This window comes from Nannospalax galili, unplaced genomic scaffold, assembly GCF_000622305.1.
Source record: "Nannospalax galili isolate Female #2095 unplaced genomic scaffold, S.galili_v1.0 scaffold146, whole genome shotgun sequence".
In the NCBI taxonomy this organism is placed as follows: domain Eukaryota; kingdom Metazoa; phylum Chordata; class Mammalia; order Rodentia; family Spalacidae; genus Nannospalax; species Nannospalax galili.
Window position 1 is genome coordinate 7,657,001 of NW_008357929.1, and position 18,871 is coordinate 7,675,871.

Sequence of the window (18,871 nt, forward strand, 5' to 3'; positions counted from 1 at the left end):
ATAGCAGCAAACACGATTACTTGATGATCCATCTCACCAGCCCCCTGTTTGTCTCTCTTATGTCGAAGAGCAAAAGGAGCTGGGTATGATGGCTCATGCCTGTAATCCCAGCATTTGGGAGATTTAGCACTGGCAAAGTTTGAAGCCAACCTGGGCTATACAGTGAGACCGTGCCTCCAAAAAAATATTTTTTAAAGGCAGGAAGGGAGCTTGGTGGAGAGGAAGTCTCCTCGGGAAACAGGTGCAGATGTACCAAGTTCACCCCTACTCACTCTACCTGCTGCTCCTGGCCCACAATCCCCTTGTTGCCACTTCCCCTGCATTATACAGCATCTTCCTCCTTGTTATCTGGGGCTCAGCTCAGACATCATCTCCTCCAGGATCTTCCCTGAAACTTCTCTCCCCAACCCCAGGACCATTCTGTGTCACCACCCCTGGTTTCTTCATAACACTTCTCCCTCATTTAGTCTTCTCTGTTAATTTGTTGATTGGGTAATCCACCCCCTCAAATCCATGTAGAACCCTTGAGGGTAAAGGCATTGTCTTTTTTTCTTTTTTTACGTTTTGAGGGTTTTTTTTTTTTTTTTTTTTTGAAGGTTTTGTTTGTTTGGGGTGTTTGCTTCTTGAGATAGCATCTCCCTGTAACTACAACTAGCCTAGAAAGAACTTGCTATGTAGACCAGACTGGCCTCAATCTCACAGGGCTCTTCCTGCCTCTGCTTCCCAAGTGCTGAAATTAAAGCATGTACCACTATGCCTGGCTTAGATTTATTTTTATTATTTTTAATTATGTGTCTGTGTAGGCTTGTGTGAGTGTATGTGTTCTCAGAAGCCAGAATCGTTTGGATCCTCTTGGAGCTGGAGTTACAGGTGATTGTGAGCTGCCTGACATGGGTGCTGGGAATAGAACCTGGGTCCTCTGGAAGAGCATGAAGTGCTCTTAACCTCCTAGTCAGCTCTCTAATTTCTGCGTTGTCTGTTTCATCTGTCTCCTCAGATCCTAGAACTGTGCCTGACACTTAAGAAGCATTCAAGCTGGGTGTAGTGGCGCACGCCTTTAATTCCAGCACTCGGGAGACAGAGGCAGGTGGATCTCTGTGAGTTCAAGGCCAGCTGGGGCTATAGGGAGACCCCAATCTCAAAAAGACAAAAAAGAAGAAAAGAAGAAGAAGAGGAGGAGGAGGAGGCGGAGGAGGAGGAGGAGGAAGAAGAAGAAGAAGAAGAAGAAGAAGAAGAAGAAGAAGAAGAAGAAGAAGAAGAAGAAGAAGAAGAAGAGGCAGCAGCATTCAATAAGTAGGCACAGAACTGACTTAAAAGCAGAGGACTTGGTTGGTCAGTAAAGGGCCTTTGTTGATGACTCTCTGCTGCTCCTTTTGGCATTGTCATTGCATCTTCATCCCCTACCAGATCCCTCAGTCATTCTGGTCCTGCCCTCTCCTCACTTCTTCCCCAGTCTGCAATAGTCCCCAGCCACAGAAGCTGCTGCTGCCCAGTGGAGGATTGGGGGGGGGGGAAGAAGGGAACACACACTCAGGCCACCAAGCTGTAGTTCCAGCAGAACTGACACCTGTTCTTCAAATCTTTGCAACCAGCCTCATCCCCATCTAAGGCTGTATTTGTAGACCACTGTTCTTCTAAGCACACAGTGCCTTGAAGAGACTCAGTATGATGCCAGCAACATTTATTGGCAGTTTCCCATTTATTGGCACTATGCTGGGTGAATCTCGAAAGTTGTGGAGATGCCACATGTTAGTGCCCCTTCTCCCTTCCAGTCTCCAAAGTCCTTATACATCCCACGGTTACCATGGTAGTTTCTGTCCTGGGCAGGTTGCCATGCATGAGTTGAAGGAAGAGTATGACACAGTTGTGCAGAGAAGGCCTTGCCCTAGGCTTGAGTTTCCTCTTCAGCAACTGTGTGTCCCACTGTCTTTGCCCTTACCTCCTCCAGCATCATGCAGGCCGGTTCTTTTTAGAAACAGACACCCTAGTTGAGGTTGGGCAGCACCACCAGCAGCCTATGGTCTTGTTTCTATGAGATTATCAGGATGCAGGAAGCCCAGGAGACTCACCAACCTGTCTGGAACTCAACTTCTGATGCAGTCTGAGGCGGAGGCCAGCTGACATTCATGATCACAGTTCAAGTTGGGAGGATATGCAGATGTGGATTATGGAAGCCAGTGTTTGGGACAAGAAGTGGCCCACGGACTTCAGGGGATCTTGCACCCCAGCTACTCAGTGCTCTGCCAGGCCACCTGACTGTTTCATAGCATCACCCTCCAACTGTTGTGGAACCCTGGCCTCCAAGAAACCCAGAATCCATGGCTTTCATCCCCAGTGCTGTACTCTGATGGGCAAGCTACACCCAGCACTGTCTTCTAGAGCTCAGACATGTCTTTAAAGAAAATAACAGGAAAAATGTGACATGAGAAAAGGAATGGAGCATTCAGTCACTGGCAGGAGTAGCCAACACACACACACACACACACACACACACACACACACACACACAATTTCAGAATTACTTTCCTAGATTCATATACACATGGACGCATATGGACATACACACACTGTGGGTTCTTCTAAAAGAAAGGAAATCCTTTGAAAGGGCATAGGAAGTACGCCCAGAAATGGAACTGAATACTTCCTAGACTCAAAGGGCAGGACCAGTGGCTGTAGAACCGAGCCTGGTGACTCGGTTTGAGTCTCTCGGGCTCAAATCACCATCTGCTTTGGCTGGATGGGTCCCTGCCCATCCCTGTTGTCTATAGGGCTATTTCTGTAGTTCAGTTTAACATACTCGCTCACCTTCCTCTTCCTTAGTTATGAAAATACAGTGGTATCCAGCTAGCTCAGAAGCCATTAGCTGCTCTGTACTCAGCATCTGTCTCCATTAGTAACACAATCAAACTATCCTCATACTTCCTTATTGTTGTGGGCTCAGATGGCTTTGATTCATTGTCTGGCCTGTCCTGAAGCTCCATCCCTATTGATTGCCATTAGAGGTAGTATTTCCACTGACAGTGAATCAATCCAATGGACAAACAGATGAATGGATGGATAGGCTTTGTCTTCTTTGTACTGTTGCCAGCATCCCAACGTGTGCCCCTTCCCCAACCCACATTAGGGTTGGGAGGTTCCAGGGGTCCCTGAAGAGGACCCCACAGCCTCAAGAAGCCTCTGGTGCCTTCGAAGGTGCTTTCTCCTTTCATGTTCCCCTGAGACTTCACACACCAATTGGGCAGGGAAGGCTCCAGGAAGCCCCTTCAGCCACCCTGGGGAAAGAACAACCTGGGCTTGAGTAGGGCAGGGGCAGAGGTCAGGTGAGGAGGGAAATTAGGCCCTCTGGGGTCTCAGGTCATAGTGGGTTAGCGATTTGTGGAGAAGTATGGAGCATTTGGCTTCAGTACAACTGCTGGAAGTGACAGCAGCATCAGAGAGCCTGTGTCAATCTTCTATTGGGCCCTGCAACAGCTGCTTATGTCACTCAGGAAGAATTCTTACAAGGACCTGCAAGGAGCTGCAAGATCAGGTCTCTGTTACCACTGTGACCTCATCTATTCCCCTCCCCTTTTCTGGTTCTTTCTAGACACACTACCTTCCTTACAGTTCCTTCACCACATGACAGATACTAAGGTCTTTGCCCTGCTTGTTCCCTCCAGCTGGTCTACTCTTCCTTCAGACACTGAGTGCCTATACTGATCACCTCTGTCAAACTCACATGTAACTCTTCCACTGAGGCCCATCTCACCTGTTTGAAATCTTCCTTACTGTCCACTCTTTTCCCACTGCATTAATCATATTATATATAATTTACTTATCTCATTTATCCTTGCTTTGCTTTGTTTGAGATTGTGTCTTGCTATGTAGATCTGGCTGACATGGAATTCACTATGTAGCCCAGATTGCTCTCAAATTCATAACAATCTTCTTGCCTCAGCCTCTCCAATGCTATGACTATAGATATGGGCCACATGTGGGAATTTGTTTATCCTTTATTGTCTGCCTTCTCTGTTAGAATGCACGCTTCAGCTAGGGAATGTAGCTCAATGGTATAGCACTTGCCTATAGGTAAGGCTCTGGATTGGATCCAGCACTGCTAAGGGGATGGAGGAGGGGAGGTATGTTTTTGGCTCATGGTACTTAATAAATATTTGCTGAATGGGTAGATGAAAGGCTCTCTCACCTTCAGGATTCTTGTGCAGATGCTTGGGAGGAGTCTTGGACTCCAGACTTCGGCCCTCGGTCTTAGAAGGTATAGACTGTTCTGAGCACAGTTCCTGGGAGCACTCTGGTACAGTGAGTAACATTACAGTGGGATTCTAATTCTTTTTAGTGCCTCCCCATATTTCCCTTAAGACTCACTTTTCTTTCCCTTCTCCCTTTAAGGGATACTTACCACAGTCCTCATAAATGGTGTCTGAGGAACAGGGAAGGGGGCCTGGGGTTGGGAAGGCTCCCAGCCAGCGTTGCATATCTGATCTGGTGGTGATAATAAGTAATGGTTACGGTTAACCTAGGAGATTCTCCTGGGGATGAGGCAGAGGAGAGAGAGAGGCAGTGGGGTGGTAAGGGGCAGTTCCAACAGTGGCTAGCTTATTTACTTATTTTGATAAGGTCTTGGTATGTAGCCCAGGCTGGTCTCTAACTCTTGGTCCTCCTACCCTAGTCTCCCCGGTGGTTGGATTACAGGAGTAGGCAACCACTTAGTTTGTTTTCTTCTGCAGTGCTGGGATTGAACCCAGGGCCTCACATACAGTAGGCAAGACCTCTACCACTGAGCCGCATAGCCAGCCCCCCAAAAGTGTTTTCTAGAGACAGACTCACAGCGAGGCAGCTTGGAGTAGCCTGTGGGTGGGGCGGCCTTGGTGGTTACTGAGAAGGGAGAGGCGGAATGTAGGGGGTCCAGATGGGTCAGGAACCTGCTGGGCCTGCACCAGGGAGCGATGGGCATAGTCCAGAACCTGTAGCCGCTGCCCACTGCCCAGAGAAGAGGGCGTTCAGAGGAGAGCAGGGGGCCCACTAGATGCCTCCTTTCCACCCTGCTCTGGGCTCCCCCACAGGACCCACCTCTTGGGCTGAGTGATAAGCAACAGGTCACTGAAGAGCAGCAGGCAGAGAGGGGTGAAGCGGGGGCGGGAGGTGAAGAGCACACCTCCTCTCCGACACCCCAACTCAGTCAACTCCCCCTGCAATTCCAGGCGCCTCGACCAGGAGACCAGAGGCAGAGCCTGGAAGGAAGCACAGGAAGGTCTCACTTTGCAGCATGGTAGGGAAAAAGGCAAGACGGGGATCTGGATAGGACTAACCTTGACTTTGTGGAAGCGCAGTCTTTGGGTGAGTCGGATCAGCTCTTCAGTCTGCTTCATACGTCCCACCTCAGCGCTACAGCGCTCAATGATCTGGTGAGGGGAGCAGAGTCACCCACCCTAGCAGCCACTCCTTCCCTTCCACCTTCCCCCACCATCTGGCACCTCTCCCAACCCCTCAGCTTCCCTCCTGAACACCTTGCTCACAGCACCCAAAGCCTTTTGGGCATTCTCCTGGCGCAGGGTCCCCTCCTCTGTCTGGCGTAGGATATTCTGGAAACAAGAAGGAAGGGTGATTGAGCTCCATGCTCTATGGCCCTGGGATTCAGAGGGGCTATGGCTAAGAGGACCCTTCCGAGCTTGGCCAAATGTTAAATTTGGGGTTCACAGGGCCCCTAGACTCACCCTCAACAAGGCCAAGAGACCTACCACTCACCAGCTGCTGAAGCCCGAACAAGTCACATTACTATTTGGAGCCCCACTTTCCCCATTTGCAAAATGAGGCTGATATCTATTCAGTATGTCAATAGCATTGTGAGGATTCAGGGAGTAACAGATGAAAAGGGCTTGTCCTTGGCACACAGTAAATGCCAGAAGAGAGGGTTGTTATTATTTTAATAATGACTAGCTTCAACAGTATAGCAGGGCAATTAGGAATGCCTGGCTTTCAATTTTCTAATTGAATTGAAAATTTTCATCTTTTATTTTTTTAAAAGTTCATGTGTCTTTCTGAGACAGGGTCTTCCTAGGTAGCCCAGGCTGGCCTTGACCTCTGAATCCTTCTGCCTCAGGCTGATATTACAAGCATGCACCACTGCACCTGGCTCCATCCTTTATTTTTGTATGACTAGGGCCAAGTCATTCAATCTACATCTCAGTTTCCTTCTTTTTTTTTTTTTGTCTTTTTAAGGCAGAGTCTTCCTGTAACCCCAGCTGATCTGGAACTCACTATGCAGACCAGGCTGGCTGTGAACTCAGAGATCCTCCTCCCAAGTGCTGGGATTAAAGGCATGTGCTACCACGCCCAGCTCAGTTTCCTTCTTTACAGTCAGGTAAATAATAGTTCCTAACCCCATGTGCTTGTTGGTGAGGTTAAACAGGCATATTAGCACTTAGAAGTAGGCTAGAACAGCACACTCAGTAGTCCCTGAGTTATTATGGCATCAGTATTGGCATGTTGTCTACATGGGGGACAGACAAAGCTGAGTAAGACTTAAAGGCTGGGTTGGAGTTCAGTAATAAAGTAACAGAGTACTAGTTTAGCATGTATAAGGCCTTGAGTTTGATCCCCAGCAACACAAAAAAAAAAAAAAAAAAAAAAAAAAAAAAAAAAAAAAAAAAAAATGCAAACAGCTGCAATCCCAACACTCAGAACTCTGAAGCAGGAAGTTTGCAAATTCAAGGCGAGCCTGAGCGACATAGTGAGTTCTAAAAAGAAAGAAAGGAAAGGAAAGAGAAAAAGAAAAACAATAACCACAGCATCATCCAGTTGGAGACTTCACATTAAGAGTCTAATATGAACACATTTACAATGGCTCACAGAACATAGTGGAACAAGGGGTAGAGAGAATACTAATGCATCTCACAATTCTCATCAACAAGGCTCCCTCATGCAACAGAAGGCCATGAACACAAAAAGACACAAATGACTAAAGGGTAGAGAATGCAGAATGTGGGTCCTTGGATAGAACTCCTATATTAAACTTCACCCACCTAGGACTCAGGGACCATTTTAGAAGAGGGGACAGAAAGATTGTAAGAGCCAGGGAGGAGGTACATGACCATATGGAAATCTGATACATATGAACCTACAGCAATGGTGTCAGCATGCACAAGACCCATGCAAACTCAAGCAGACAAAAACCTAGCATAGAACGTGGGAATGGGCAGGAGGCCCCAGTCTTAGCCGAAGAATTATTGGCAGCTGATTACTGCTGGGTGAGGAAGAACTGATCTTTTTTTTTTTTTTTTATGTGTATGAGTGTATTGCCTGCATGTATGTGTTTGCACCTGTGTCGTGACCTCAGAGGTCAAAAGAGGGCTTCGGATTCCCCTGGAACTGGAGTTAAGGACGGTTCGTAGCCACCATGTGGGTGCTGGGAATCAAACCTGGGTCCTCTGCAAGAGCGTTCAGTGCTCTCAACCACTGAGCCATCTCTCCAGCCCCATGAGCTAATCTTCTTAAAGGGAGGGACTCTGGATAACTAGACCTCAGTGGATGAACTTGCACTGAGGGAGATCTGGAGACACTAACTTGATTCCATACACCTTAATACAAATGACAGAATGTTATGAATTCCAGTGTGGAAGTATGGGTGGGTGCCAGTGGGAAAGGGGGGTATAAAGATGATTAAAATGTTCTGTATGAAATACACAAAAATGTGAAAAAAAAAAGCCCAATATGAGTGAACTAGTGAGACAGGAGTCTACACCTTGCAATAGAAAAGTGCTTCTGGACTCAGCAGGTAAAGGCACCTGGAGGACCTACATAGTGAAAGAGGGAACTGACTCCTACAAGTCATCCTGAGGTGGCTCAGCAAGTTAAGATGCTGTGCTAGATAGCTTTAGTGTCAACTCGACACACCTGGGTTGAGGAGCCTCAATTGGGGAATTTCCTTCATTGGACTGGCCTGTGGCCATGTCCATGGGGCACCCTCTTGATTGTCCAGTGATGTGGAAGGGCCCAGCCCACTGTAGGTGGTACCACCCCTGGGCAGGTGGGCCTGTGTTGCATAAGAAAGCAGGCTGAACAGAGGCAGAGGAGCAAGCAGTGTTCCTCCATGGCTTGTGCTCCAGCTCCTGCCTCCAGGTTCCTGCCCTGAGTTCCTACCTTGGGCTCCCTGATGAACTGTGACCCGGGAGATGTAAGCTGAATAAACCCTTTCCTCCCCAAGTTGGTAGTGGTCAGTGTTTTGTCACAGCAGTGGAGAAACAAACTAGGAGAGATGCTGACAGCCAAACTGAAAGACCTGAGTTCCAGTCTTGGATCCACATGGTGGAAAGAAAGAACTGTAAACTGTCTTCTGACTGCCACACACGTACACATACATAAACAAATAAATAAATGTTTTAAAAAGTATTTCTCAACCCCACTGCCATTTTTTTCTCAGTATTATTCCACTATGTAACATTTTTTTTTACTTTTTTTTCTTTTTTAAAGACAGGGTCTCCCTATAGCCTCAGCTGACCTGGAAGTTGCTATGTAGACCAGGCTGGCCTCAATCTCACAGAAATTCACTTTAGTCCCAAATGCTGAGATTAGAGGCATGTGCACCACCACACCCAGCAGAACTTTTTAATTTATTCTTATTTTTATTTATTTAGTTCTTCAGTGGTGCGGGAGATTGTACCCAAGGCTTTGTACATGCTAAGCAAGCTCCCTACCATACCACCCCACAGCCACCATAAAAATTTAACTTTATGGGACTAGAGAGATAGCTCAGCAGTTAGGAATATTGGTTGCTCTTGCAGAGGACCGAGGTTCATTTCCCAGTACCCACAAGTGGCTAACAACCATGCATAACTCCAGTTCCAGGGGATCTGATGCCCCTTTCTGGTCTCTATGGGTATGGCACAAAATGGGTGCACTTACACTCATACATATACAATAAAAAGCAAAACACTCATACATATACAATAAAAATAAATTTTAAAATATTTTTAAGCCTGGCGTGGTGGTGCACACCTTTAGTCCCAGCACTTGGGAGGAAGAGGCAGGCGGACTCTTTTTTCTCAGTATTATTCCACTATGTAACATTTTTTTTTCCTTTTTTTTCTTTTTTAAAGACAGGGTCTCCCTATAGCCCCAGCTGAATTCAAGGACAGCCTGGTCTACATAGTGAGTCCAGGACAGCTGAGGCTACAGGGAGACCCTGTCTCAAAAGGATGAAAAAAAAAATTTTTTTTAATTAACTTTATAGGGATTTGGAAAGATGATTCAATAGTTAAGAGCACTGACTGTTCTTGCAGAAGATCCAGGTTTGACTTTCAGCACCCACATCGTGGCTAACCACCAGTTGACCTGATGCCCTTTTCTGGCTTCTGTGGGCACTGCATGACATGAGTGCACTTACATACATGCAGGCATAACATTCATACACATAAAATAAAAATAATTTAAAATTTTTAAATTTTAAATTAACTTTATAGATATACTGTTAATCTATTTATTGTGACCCTTTGAAGTACACAATCATTATAAATAGCTAATTTTTTTCATTCCCCTGAAAACCAATATTTGCCCCTTTGGGGGCAATCTCAACTAGTTAGAGGCTGAGCAGAAGACAGTCTAAAATGCCTTCTCTCTATACCAGTTCTGGCCCCTGAGGCATTTAGGGAGCTGCAGATTGGGTTTCATGGGTTCTAAACAGAAAGGTCCAAATTAGAAGTCACAATCTGGAGGATTTATGTAGTCATGGTGGGGTAGGAAATGGTGATGGTTAGACTAGAGACACATGGAGCGAGTTCTCACAGTGAGGCTGGTGGGGTAGAACAGGCGCCAAGCCAGAACAATACCTGCAGCAGCATACGGAGCCTGGTGATGCGCTGGAAGGGCAGTAGCAGGAAAGATGGCAGTGGGAGCCTCTCACACTTGGGGAGGCTCTGCAGCCTACGCAGCTCCGCAGAGAACCGCACATTTGTGTCCCTGCAAAGGAAGTTGATCTGGCAAGGACTGTCTGAAGTACGGTCCTGACACCGCCCCTGCCCCAGCCAGCTCTGGCCTCAACCCTAACCCTGCTCCACAGTTCCCTCCATCTCTGGGATACAGAAGTCCCCCTTATCCATAGTTTTGTTTTTATAGTTTCAATTACCTAACAAGAACCGCAGCCTAAAAGTACTAAATGAAAAATCCCAGAAACAATTCATAAATTTCAAATTGAATGCTTTCTGACTAGCATGATAAAAATCTCAAAACATCCTACCTCATCTCATCTGGAACCTGAATTATCCCTTTGTCCAGTGTATCCATGTTATATACACTACCCACCCATTAATCATATAGTACCTGTCCCAATTATCAGATTGAATGTGGTGGTATCATAGAACTGTGTCCAAGTAATCCTTATTTTATTTAATAATGATCCCAAAGTACAAGAGCAGTGATGTTGACACTTTACTACATTATATTGCCCTAAGTTTTCTATTTTATTATTAGCTATTATTAATTTCTTACTGGGCCCAATTTATAAATTAAACTTTCATAGGCGTGTACATATAAGATTTAATACTATCCACTGGGGATCTGGGTACACATCCCCAGAGAGAAGGGGGGCAGCACTGTACTCACATAAGGCGGCTGTAGGTCTCCTCCTGATACTGTTGGTTCCGCACATAATCCACATACACTGAGAAAGGACCCACTGCATGGGCATGCACTACATCACACAGGTCACTGATGTGAGGGGAAGAACGTACACGGGACAGCAATGTTCCTAGAAACCTGAAGGCAGAGAGGAAGCAGGCAGTGGAAAGCCAGAGAATCAGATCTTCCAGGGTTTTCAGGAGAGGGCTAGGAACTATTTGCATTCAAGGAAGGAAGGAAGGTTCTAGAATAGGAAGAAAGCTAAAGGAGTGCTCAGCAGCCCAAGGTCTAGATTCCTAGAAGGACAGGACCCAACTTACTGCTCACTGACACCCTGGACTCGCTGCACATTGGAGAAAAGCGTATGGTGGTCCCGGGGAGTGAGTGTGTCCCGGAGTGCCTGGCTTAGCACAAAGGTGTCAGTCAGCAGTCGTAGAGAACGCAGGTAGGAGGCCTCTGAGGTCACCACCTCAAACAGGCTCTAGACAGAAGAGCAGGGCCATAGTGGAAAGGTCATCTCATGACCAGCCCAGGGCTCATGTCCTTGCCCATCTTAGCCTTCTCAGTCCCACTCAGGGAAGCATACCTCTTGCATGCGTCTCTCCTGGGGGCTAAGGGTCTCCAGGAGTCCACTGGCTCGCACAGCTGGGAGCTCCTGCCACAGGGTGTTGCGAGGTCCAGGGAGCCTGGAAAAGGTGGGAGCTTCTCCAGAATTAGCTGGAGAGGGGCTCCCATCCTCGCCTACACCCCACAGTTCCTCTGACAGTACAGCTGCCCGGTAAGTCTGGTAGAGAGGTTCTGGAAGGTATACAGAGAACATCAGGGAAGTCCTGGGCCCCAGAACCCTTCCCTCCAACGTATCACAGTAGAGACCCACCATCCTGCAGGGGAAGCTCCCAGGTCTGCTCCTTCAGCCCCTCCAGCTCTTCTTCTTCCCTGTGCAGAAAAAGAAGAAATGGGGGCTCTAGTCTATAGGTGCAATTCACATGCTACCAGAGGAATGGATACACAACTCATATGCACATTGTATGGAAGGACCCTGCCAGTTCCCCAGATCAAACTCCAGATGTTTCTATGTGCCTGTTGTAGGGGAGGCCATTAGCAAGTTGGGCCCCATTCTTGCTCTCTCTCAAAACTGCTGTGCATCAGAGACTTCCAAGTTCTTCTCTCCAGCCCTCTCATATAGCATCTTTGTCTGGAAGATTCTCTTTGTGCCTTGATGAAACTTCATATGTTCAAACCCAAACTCTCACACCTGTAGCCTTCTATCCCCTTCTTCTAATTACCAACACCATCATCTACCCACTCACACAAGTCAAAAACTGCAGTAATAAATATTTTCTAAACAAATGAACAGATCTGGATTTCTTCTGATAATGACAGTTGGTCTAAAATGATTGGCAAACCTAGAGAGCAGAGAGTCTCTCTCTCTCTGTATCTCTGTTTCTCTCTCTCTCTCTGTCTGTCTCTGTCTCTGTCTCTCTCTGTCTCTCTCTGTCTCTCTCTCTCTCTCTCTCTCTCTCTCTCTCTCATATCAATATGCAGCCCAGGATGGCCTCAATTTCTGATTCTCTGCCTCAGCCTTTTGAGTGATGGAGTTAAAGGCCTGTGCTACCAGATCTAGCTTGGGCTTAGTCTTTAACAATATTGTGCCTTGGCCAGGCATAGTGGCATACGCCTGGAATCCCAGCACTTGGGAGGCAGAGGCAGGCAGATCTTTGTGAGTTCAAGGCCAGCCTGGTCTACATAGTGAGTTCCAGGACAGCTGGGGCTACAGGGAAACTCTGTCTCAAAAAGACCAAAAAAAAAAAAAAAAAAAAAAAAAAAAAAGAACAATATTGTACCTCAATAACTCCATGAAATAGTTGGCATGCTTATCCCTAGTCCTCAGACAAAGATTCTGAGACCCAGAAAAAGTGAAGATTTGTTTAAGGTTACACAACGAATAAAGCATAGAGCTCAGATTAGAAACTTGGGTTCCTTATCTCTAGAACCCTGACCCTTCTCCCCTCTATCTTCATGAGGTATGATTCACCTGGACCTGAAGGTTAGTCTGCCCTTGGGTGGGAAAGAAGGAGATCATGTGTGAGGTGATTGGTACCTTCCTTCCAAAGCTGCAGGAGGAGCACTCTGAGGAACTTCAACAGGACTGTCTCCTGGAAAAAGAACCCAGAGTCACCATAGCTAACTTGCAGGGCCCCAGCCCAAGACTCTGAACCTCAGTCACAGTGGAAATGGTCACTACCAAGACTTCCACTCCCACCAAGTCCAGATCAGCAGCTGATGAAACAAAAAGTTTGGTGCCTGGTGGGATTTCAGCTGGCCACTCAGCCTCTACCCTATCCCTTCAGAACCCAGAGGTCCCAGCCAGGGGTGGTGGCCCCTGCCTTTGATCCCAGTACTCCAGAGGCAGAGGCAGGTACATCTCTGAGACAAGGCCAGTCTGGTCTACATAGCAAGTTCTAGGCCAGCTGGGGCTAGAGGGAGACCCTGTCTCAAAAAGACCAAAAAAAAAAAAAACCCACAAAGGCCCTACCAGTCCAGTCCACCCTTGGTCCATACCTGTTTGGATCCCATCTTCTGAAGGCAGATCCAGGTCCAGCTGTGGGAGCTCCCCAGAAGTACGGGTATCCTGTCTGACTCGAGTAGGTTTGGGGGGTTTGAGGGGGGGTAGGAGTTTGCGCTCAGCAGTGGAGCGGTAAGATGTGAGGACAACTGGAGGGTGACTGATGACTGGAGGGCTGATGCGGGAACGGGAGGCTCGCAGTGGGGATGCCCGGCAGGGGAGCCTGAGGATGTCATCAGAAGCCCCTACAGGCACCCATCGGAGCTCCAGGCCAGGCCTTGCTAGGTGGCAGACACAGGGGCAGCCAGGAGGGCAAGCCAGGACAGCATCTGTGGCAGAAGAGGCAGCCTAAAGAGGAAGCCCTTGACTCCCTCCATCTGGGCCTCTTCCTTACATCAAGGTCAGCCCCACGCATCTATATATCTCCTGCACCCTTCCTGTCTGCAAATCCTGAGAACTACAGAGAGCAGATTACTCAAACACAAAGTCCAGCTCCTTAAAGACCTCAATCTTCAAGCATTGAAAACAAAGATGTGCTGAATTGAGACCACCCCAGCCGCACCATGTACTTACCTAGAGTGCCATTCTCCTGGGACCCAGTCCCGGAGAGGATGCCTTGGGTAGTCTCTCTCTCCCCATTCACTTCGGTGCCTCCTTGGGAGCACCGCTCCAGGGAGTCTGAGACCTGGGCCTTGCCTTCAGCCCCCCACTCAAACTTGCCAGCCAGCCTCCGCACTGTGCCAGGGGCCGAGAGAGAGCCATCCTGGAGAGGCACAGGGAGCAAGGGCAGAGGTGTGCGGGGTGACCCAGAGGGCTTGGGTGGGGGTACTGGAGAGCAGGGAGCCAGTTCAGGGGAGATGGAGCGCCGAGACGCTGGACTGGGACTGGGTGTACTGGAAGGCGAGTCTGGGGAAGTCTGAGAGTCTAGACTGGTTCTAGAAGCTGAGGGGGGCAGAAGGGCAGAGGGCTTGAGGGATGTAATCGGGGGCTCCCAGAAGATGGGGGTGCACATTGAAGCTGATGCATCGTTGGAAGTTTGGTGAAGTGCTTGCGGAGAGGAGCCATTGTGGGGAGGTCCTGGGGAGTGAGGAGCCCGATGACGAGAGGGGGGCCGGGGGCGGATGATCCGAGGGGGCTTCAGGGTAGGGGGCGTTGCTGTAGGAAAGGACTGGGCTGACATCTTCCTCTGAGTATTTCCAAAGAGTGGGATGTTCTGCGGGAGTCATCCCCTGAGGAGGGTGGAGGGAAAGAGTGTCCTCAGTGTCCCCCAGGTGGATAGACCTTGAGGCTGTCTGAAGCAATGCTTTTAGTCGGAGAAAAGGCTGGTACACTTCTTGTCTTTCCTCCTCATTTACACTGTCTTCTCTCTTCACCTCTCACCCTCCTCTTTCTGCCTCTGGACCCTCCTAGGCAGTCTTTCCTTCTTTGAGACAGGGTCTCACTTTGTAGCCCAGACTAGCCTCAAACTCCTTATCCTGCCTCAGCCTCCTGAGTGCTAGGATTACAGCCTTGTGCCACCATGCCCAGCTTCTCTGTTTGACTTTTGCTACCAGTCAGGCTAGAGGACACAGTGGGGCTAAGGACAAGCACAGAGCAAGATGGAGAAGGGAGGGGTAGCAGAGTGTGAGATGCAGTTAGGAGAACTCAGCTTGCCAGTATATCCACTGTGTATCTGTTCTGCCTGATGAACAGTGTGTGTGGCCTAGGAGTTTATGTGATTTATGTGCATGCTGTATCTAGTACTGGATGAATGGGAGTTGTATGTAAACTGGGAGGTGTGCCTCATTAAGGGCCCATCAAGGAGTGTGTGGTGTGAGTATAGATGAGGTTGTATGTGTGTTTGCCTCTGGGTAAAGGCACATGTGTGTGTATGCGTGCATGTGTGCGTGTGTTGCATGTGTGCATGCCTGTGCCTGAGCTGAGGGATGCATCACTGTTTCCCTGCTCCCAACTGGCCTCCTCCCCCCTCCCGTTTCCCAGTTCCTCCCTCTGGACTCTCCCTTTCCGGATTATTTTTAGTCTCCTTTTCCTGCTATGAAGATTCCTGGAGCCCCTGACCCCAGGAGACCAGGAGGCACCGGCCTGATCTCTTCTGTTCCCCATCCTCTGCCACACCTGGGTCTGGTCACAGAGAGAGGCTCCTATGGAGGGCTAGGTTCTGCCAAGATGCCTGGGAGTGGCCAGGAGCCCAGAGCAAAGCATAGGACCAACAGCCTAGGACGCTGGGACCTGGGCTTTTCTTCCCCTTGGCGGGTAAAGAAGTTGAGGTCCCAAGAAGATTGTAGGGCCTGAGCTGGGACACAAGAGAGCCCCAAACTCCCTTTAGGAGACAGCAGAAGTTATAGCCGTCCAGGCCCCAGCTTAGTTCTTGAGAAATGATGGGCACCAGGGACTCACAGACTGCAGGTCAATGGCAGCTACATGCTGTCAGGAAGCTCCTCGTGAGGTGACCCAAGCAGTGGCCTCCTCCTGCTCAGCCCCTGTCCTTTTCCGGGAACCCACTTCCCCCTACCCCAGGTACCAACATTTACTGCCTAACCCTAAGTCCTACTCAGGTTTTTCACAAGGCCAAGATAGCAGGGCCCCAAGCACTTACCCTTGAGTCCCTTCCACTCTCAGTCACCTCCCAGGGCTGAGTGAGTAGGGGCAGGAAACAGGAATTGGATCCTCCTCCCAACCGGACACCCCCTCCCCCCCAACAACGCCACACTCCACATGCGCACACAGGCTTCTAGGACTTGAGGGACCTGACATGCAGGGTGTTGGTTAGAGAAGGCTTTGGGAGAGGGCTGCTTTGTGTGGGCGCAGTCACCTGTATGGCAAGGGGTCTGATGAGGACCCGGCGGTGGTGGCACGCTGGGCTGACTGACAGTGTGGCACAGCCATAAGCATGCCTGCATCTCAGCCAAGGGATGGTGACTGGTCTCCTTCCGTGGCCTCTCTGGGCATCATCCTCACAACCTGCACACTGCCTGTCTCCCTGACTTCCAGTCTGTTGCCTGTGTATGAGCCAGCAACACTTAACACCTAGGGAACACCTCACCCTGCTTCCTTCCTTCATCTGCAGAGGCATCCCAAGAATTTACCTTTTATTTTGGTGTACTTTCTGTTTTCAGCCAGTCTGCACTGCCCCTTGGAGCACTGACTGAGCTGCCACCGAGGTTTCCAAGTATCTGTTCCTGCCTTTCTGGAGCAGGAATTGAGGGCCCAGATTGCCATCTCCACAGAGGAAGCCAGTTCCTCAGGCCCCACCCAGCCATTGTGTTGGGGTAGGGGTGGAAGGAGTAGGGGAGTGGAGGGTCAGGAGAGGTGGGGAAGGGAATCTTCCAAATAGGTAAGACATTTGCTGGGGTGGCCTGTGGCTCAACATTCTTCATTCCCAGGTTCTCTGGGTCCCCAGTCCCTGATTCCTTAATTCTCTTTCCCAATGGGAGGCTCCCACAGTGATTGATCCAGGAATCAGTGCCTAGGGAGAAGGGGAGGCACCGACTGCAGTGACCACCATCCCTTTAATTTATTCTCTTTCTGGGAAACTGAGTTCCTACGTCTGGGAGTGAAAAACAACTGAGAAGGTGGAGTGAACCATACTCCAGCCTGGGAAGGAGATTGGTGAAAGTCCAGAGGCCCTTGTCAGACCTTCACTCACATGTGCACTGTGAACAAAAGTTCCCAGGAAAAAAGTATGTATCTTTAAACTGAACCTTCTGCAAGGCTGATCAACTGATTAGAACTTCAGTGATTGTGAAGAGTTTGGAATGCTGCAGGTCCAGAGCCTACTTCTAATTTATCTTGAGCTATCTTTATCCCCCTAAATAGCCATTCCTTGCCTACCTCTGTGTCAGGCCTAACATAAAAACCTTTACCTTTTAGGATATATTAACTTCCTAAAAGCCCAGCTTCCACCAACCAAAAAGGCTGAATGTCATCACATAGCAACTGAGGCCTATAACTGAGATTTCTCTTTTGCTGTAACCACCAACTTAATGTTTCCACCAATGAATTTTCAGGGTGGGAGTCGGGGGTGTTCTTTTTGAGACAGGGTCTCTCTGTAGCCCTAGCTGGCCTGGAACTCACAATGTAGACTGAGCTGGCCTTGATCTCACAGAAATCCATCTGCTTCTGCCTCTCCTGTGCTGTGATTAAAGGCATGTGCCACCACACCCAGTGATTTCTATAACTTTTGAGGTCAAAATAGATAAATTTCTATGTTCTCACTTTATGAGAAGTTAGGGGAAAAAACCAATTGTTTGTACCTATGTCTTTCATCTTTACCCTGGGCAGAAGCACTTCTGATCCAAGGGCCTCTAGGGATGCCTAGAAGGAAAAAGCAGCTTCCTGAACATCAATACACCCAAATGCTGGGTAAATGGCTGTATAGGGAGAACTATGTTACCTAACCCTAGACAAAAGACTAGCCAACATTGCCAGATCTAGGAAGAGAACTAGAACCCAAATTGACACTGAATCAGTCGATGATACCTGATCCAAGAATCCATTCTTCTTTCATTTATTTTAGATACAAAAGCAAGCATGGGAAATATAATTTAGCTTCACTATAGATTAAAAGAGTTTTAGGCTTGGCGTGGTGGCACATACCTTTAATCCCAGAACTCAGAAGGCAGAGGTAGGCAGATATCTGTGAGTTCGAGGTAGCCTGGTCTATATAGCGAGTTCCAGGCCAGCTGGGGCTACAGGGAAACCCCGTCTCAAAAAGACCAAAAAAGAGTTTAAAAAAAAAAACAAACTTTAGAGTACAATAAGAGAATAACATTTTCATCAATAAAGGCATCTCTCTCTTAGCTATTCCGCTCTTTAAAAGAGAAATATGATCTTAAGTCTACATGACAAACTTTACCTTTTAGCAGGTCGTGGTGGTGCATGCCTTTAATCCCAGCACTTGGGAGGCAGAGGCAGGCGGATCTCTGTGAGTTCGAGGCCAGCCTGGTCTCCATGGTGAATCCAGGACAGCTGGGGCTACAGGGAGACCCTGTCTCAAAAAGACCGAAAAAACAAAACACTTCACCTTTTGCTCTTTTATGCTATGAAGACTTTCCTGTATCTTAAAGAGATATGGATATGTAGGCATGGGACCTTTAGTCCCAGGCCTAGAGTGGCTGAGCAGCCAGATAGATCTCTATGAGATCAAGGACAGCATGGTCTACATAGCAAATGCCAGGCCAGCTGGGCCTACAGGGAGACACTGTATCAAAAAGACCCCCCCCCAAAAAAAAGCAAAATTGGTTGTGGTGGTGCATGCCTTTAAGCCCAGTACTCTGGAGGTAGAGGCACGCAGATCTTTATGAGTTTGAGGCCAGCCTGGTCTACATAATGAGTTCCAGGTCAACTGGGGATACAGGGAGACCCTGACTCAAAAAAGAACAACAACAAAATTAAAAAAGAGAGAGACGGGGATATAAATTTCTTGCATTTTTTTCCTCCGGGTGTGCCTAGATTTCATGTAATCATGTCATGTCATATTGTCTCTATAATAATTGGTTTCATGTGCTATGCCCAAAAACCTTTTTCTAACATTTTTCATTAAATGTGTTTTTCATTAAATTTTATTGTATGCTAAAAAAAATTTTGGCATGCCGTTTTAAAATGTGCACATGCAAATTGATGAGTATTTTGATGATGCATTAAGAGGCCCAATAAACTAGGCAAGGTGGCACACGCCTTTGAATCCCAGCACTGGGG

The 18,871-nt window shown here is 48.1% G+C and overlaps 1 protein-coding gene across 4 annotated transcripts; it reads right to left on the reverse strand.

Annotated features, from left to right (window-relative positions):
* Window positions 1-3,036: 3,036 nt before the first annotated feature.
* On the reverse strand, window positions 3,037-15,801 carry Arhgef15 (Rho guanine nucleotide exchange factor 15). 4 transcript variants are annotated; one of them, XM_017795004.2, is made up of 16 exons: window positions 15,771-15,801; window positions 13,748-14,403; window positions 13,171-13,503; window positions 12,710-12,764; window positions 11,486-11,544; window positions 11,195-11,406; window positions 10,929-11,089; window positions 10,594-10,746; window positions 9,822-9,951; window positions 5,505-5,579; window positions 5,307-5,399; window positions 5,068-5,228; window positions 4,825-4,928; window positions 4,397-4,479; window positions 4,184-4,288; window positions 3,037-3,288 (listed from the first exon to the last, which is right to left on the reverse strand). In XM_017795004.2, exons 2-16 carry the CDS (start codon window positions 14,352-14,354, stop codon window positions 3,121-3,123), a joined length of 2,499 nt encoding a protein of 832 aa, XP_017650493.1. In that variant the 5' UTR covers window positions 14,355-14,403; window positions 15,771-15,801; the 3' UTR covers window positions 3,037-3,120. The 4 variants fall into 4 exon arrangements, with proteins under 4 accessions (XP_017650493.1, XP_008853970.1, XP_017650494.1 ...); XM_008855748.3 differs by having other exon boundaries at window positions 3,037-3,272; window positions 4,825-4,977; XM_017795005.2 differs by having other exon boundaries at window positions 3,134-3,288; window positions 4,825-4,977.
* Window positions 15,802-18,871: the final 3,070 nt, after the last annotated feature.